This window comes from Branchiostoma floridae, chromosome 14 (assembly GCF_000003815.2).
Source record: "Branchiostoma floridae strain S238N-H82 chromosome 14, Bfl_VNyyK, whole genome shotgun sequence".
NCBI lineage: Eukaryota > Metazoa > Chordata > Leptocardii > Amphioxiformes > Branchiostomatidae > Branchiostoma > Branchiostoma floridae.
Window position 1 is genome coordinate 14,393,619 of NC_049992.1, and position 3,561 is coordinate 14,397,179.

At 39.6% G+C, this 3,561-nt stretch overlaps 1 protein-coding gene across 1 annotated transcript in view; it reads right to left on the bottom strand.

The window, feature by feature from the left end:
• The window catches only part of LOC118430166 (SET domain-containing protein 4-like), a 6,690-nt gene extending 3,129 nt beyond the window's left edge, over window positions 1-3,561 (bottom strand). The window contains exons 1-6 of the mRNA XM_035840875.1: window positions 3,489-3,561; window positions 2,880-2,917; window positions 2,362-2,450; window positions 1,412-1,838; window positions 769-943; window positions 271-355 (exon numbers count right to left, since the gene is read on the bottom strand). Coding sequence (XP_035696768.1) covers window positions 271-355; window positions 769-943; window positions 1,412-1,838; window positions 2,362-2,450; window positions 2,880-2,917; window positions 3,489-3,561 — 887 coding nt within the window. The remainder of the gene's footprint in view (window positions 1-270; window positions 356-768; window positions 944-1,411; window positions 1,839-2,361; window positions 2,451-2,879; window positions 2,918-3,488) is intronic.

The following is a 3,561-nucleotide window of genomic DNA, read 5'->3' on the forward strand; positions in this document are numbered from 1 at the left end:
TGAACAATAACTCCTCTGCCGGCTAAACTCCTTCCCATTTGCCACAGCAAGATCTGCTTGGAGATTACAAAATGCCGTGTGTCCATATGATAACAATGAGTTTATCGACCCTCCGCCCCCCCCACACCTGAACGCATTCTATAGCAATGTCAGAATTTACTTCATTAACACACTGCAAATAAACTTTCGTTATTAAACGTTTTAATCAATATATTTGTAACCGCTATTTAGATAAAGTATGAATTAGCACATAAAACACTGTAAACGTACCTTAGCAATCCACTATCGAACAGAAGGTCCACCTTGTTCTTGCGCTCTTCATCGTTAATCTGTGGTAGACTCTCTAACATTTCACCTGTGTATAAAGAACCATATAGTTTGCAAAAGATACCGTGAAACAAGAAATGGGATACTTATGTTTTTTGGGGCCAATGTAGACATACAATATATGTACATGTGTATACTAAAGTAACGCCAAAAGGCGGTTACTCGAGCAACTTGATATGATTTTGGAAACGGTCAGATGTTTCAGATAACATCCGTTCTCTTTCGGCAGTGACACTAAAGAGATCTCGTTGGAGAGCAGGTTTTTATCACCTGAATGTGTAACCTTCATCGACGGTATGTGTAAGAAAAATCGATACTCATTGCGATATCATACAGAAAAATGAATTGTACCACGTCCTCACAAATATAGTTACAAATCACTCTGGTGTAATTTCAAGTTTGAAGCAGTGAGTATATCAATGAAATTAAGAAATGCCATACTTAGGTTTATCTTCATGAAGTCTTTGGGATTTTCTGGAACGAAGAATCCGAACTTGAGCATCAACTCCGTGTTCTCCTCAAACCCGTAAGATATGAAAACTTGGTCGTATTTTCTGTAGGGCTCCAAAACGCGCACCTCGTAACAGCTGGTGTTCACGTTATAGCCGAACCTTGCCTGGAAATGTGGACAAAACAATGGAGAAACACATGAACAGTAGTAACGTTATGTGGTACACATGTAGAGGCTTATAATATAAGAGGCGTAGCTTATTTGTGAAGTTGCTCGGTGCTGCGAAAAAATGTTTCCACTAGAAATCAGAGTTTATTTGACAAAATGTCAACAGCAGTATATTATACAAGATATAAGTTGCAACGTGTATAGTCATGAAATCTAAGTAGTCAGGGAAGTTGGAAAAAAATTACCAAACAAAGCAGCTTTTTGTTCTTTGACATCTTCTTGAGCTTGGAATCAACGTTGGCATTCTATGACATTTATGTATTGTGTTTGCCATTTACTAAAAAATCTACGGCATGTATTACATTTTCCCGCTGCTTTGTTTACATTTACGCTATGTTTGAATACTTTTTTGGGGGGGGGGGGGGCGTGGAGATCATCCACATAATCAAATCAACATTTTCCTACCTTTGCAGAAGGAGAATGATTAATCAGGTCTAGCATCGGCACCAGTGTTGAAGTTTGCGGCTCCTTGTTGGACAGGTACGGACTCCTACAATCCTCCTGGTACAGCGTCCTCGTCTTCAGAACGGACCACGCCCACCGGAACGCATCGAACGTGAACGTGGAGTCCAACTCGGGCAGACAAGACGTCACGAACGGCTCAAGGTCATTGAAGGCGTGGAGCAACTCTTTCTTAAGGTCTCTCGCCTTTTCTTGTAGAGAAGGGCTTAAGGCATTGAGCTCTGATTCCGTGAAATATACGGGAGTGGTAAAACTGTTCGGTAGTGACCTGATGTAAGGATACCAGAACGAGTCTTTCCCTTTGTTCTTCTCCAAAAGGAGGAACAATGAGAGTACCTGTGCACAGGTGAAGCGACTGGTACCAGACCACCTGCAGAGCATAGAAAACAGTCTTAGAAATGTCTCAGAAATACATTCATTCAACGAAGGAGAGCCGAGGATATAAAGGATCATAAGTACTCAAACGTGTGGATGTTATGAATAGATTCACTTCTGAAGTGAATCATCATGTTTGGTCTTTGAAGTTTTGAAAGATGATGTTTGGGGATATTCGGCCGCAGCATACAGCAGTTTTCTTGTATCATACTGTGTCCCAGCCACGAAAAAAAAAGATCAATGGGTTATCACATTTCTAATGTAAAACGATTTCAACACATTAATGAACTGATTCTGTTGGGAAAATACATCCTCTGTAAGTTTACGTATGGAAAGATTCCTATGGATATAGTCAAACTGTTTAAATCTGGATGTTTATCAAGAAATATATGAAGATGAATTGCAAATGATTGTATATTCCGTACTCTTAAGGAAGTTTACAATGTTACCTGGTACTAGTGTACCGGTATTTTTTATTTCATTTAAAAAACACGAAGTTTTGAATAAGGGAGACTCACTTTTTCAGCTCAGTGCCCAGTTTGGAGGACAGAACAGTTCGGCACGATATCAGAATGTTCCTGGGTACAGCAATGATGACTTCTCCCGCCTCAACACGAGGAAAGTACATGTGAGTGCATACATACAATACAAACAGATTACTGCTTCAAGCAGTTTTGGTAAATTGAGAAACGATGTTGCTCAGGAAGGGTGGCAAGAGCCCTGTCACATCCGTCGTACCACCGCAACCCGAATCTATCACGGTGTCGTACAAAATTTAGCTGCTTTGATGTAGAAAATTCTGACTGAGATCTTTGTTGGCGATTGCATTTTGGTTCTGTCACAGTCTGAATAAAAATTCTACGACAACGAAATCATACGGCGTTGAAAATGACCGCGCTATTAAGGTAATAAAGGGACATATGGTAATATTGTTAAGGGTATACGCAATGGACTATACTGTATTGTTTTAGAGATGGCTAACGTGAAAAGAAGGAAGATTTACCAGTAACTACGCGGACGATACAAGAAATCTCACCTTTATGTTTCTGGCAGCCATCGTTCCTCTTCCCGTACCTGTAATGTGTATGGATGGATTGTATAGAAAATGTGATGCTGTACAGTTTTCTACACACAATATACATTATGATGTATTTATATCGAAAAGCCAGAACGGCTTCTTTGTTTTCGGAATTTCTGAAATCAGCACCTCTTCCTACAGTACACCTTTGATGTAAAATCACACATTTAATGTAAAATCAAAGGAATAACACATTTATCATATCAGATGTGCGATATATCAGGACTAGTAAAATAAAACCAAACTTATAGACAACATACCTGAAAAAATGGCAGGTTTAAGGGGACATCCCTTAAAATTGTTGGCTTTCATGAATTGTTGTAGGTTGATCAATTCTCTGTCTTTACCCTGGCTCACTGGATGTACACAATTGCAATCGAGATTGAACTTGACACCTTTTTTTATCATGCTGGTAGGATATACAGAGTGTCACCATCACCGTGAAAATTTGTCAAGTGATATAGCTAAGCGTAAAATGTAAATAATTATTGATTTGTCTTTAAACGTTATTAAAACATTATTCTAATGTAGAGAGCGAAGTTACAAGGGAAAAGCTGGGCATCCCACCTGGCCGTTTGTCCCGCTCGCGAGTTCTCCTTTTCCTCTTCCTCCAGGTTCGGCCTCGCTTCTTTGTCGCCAT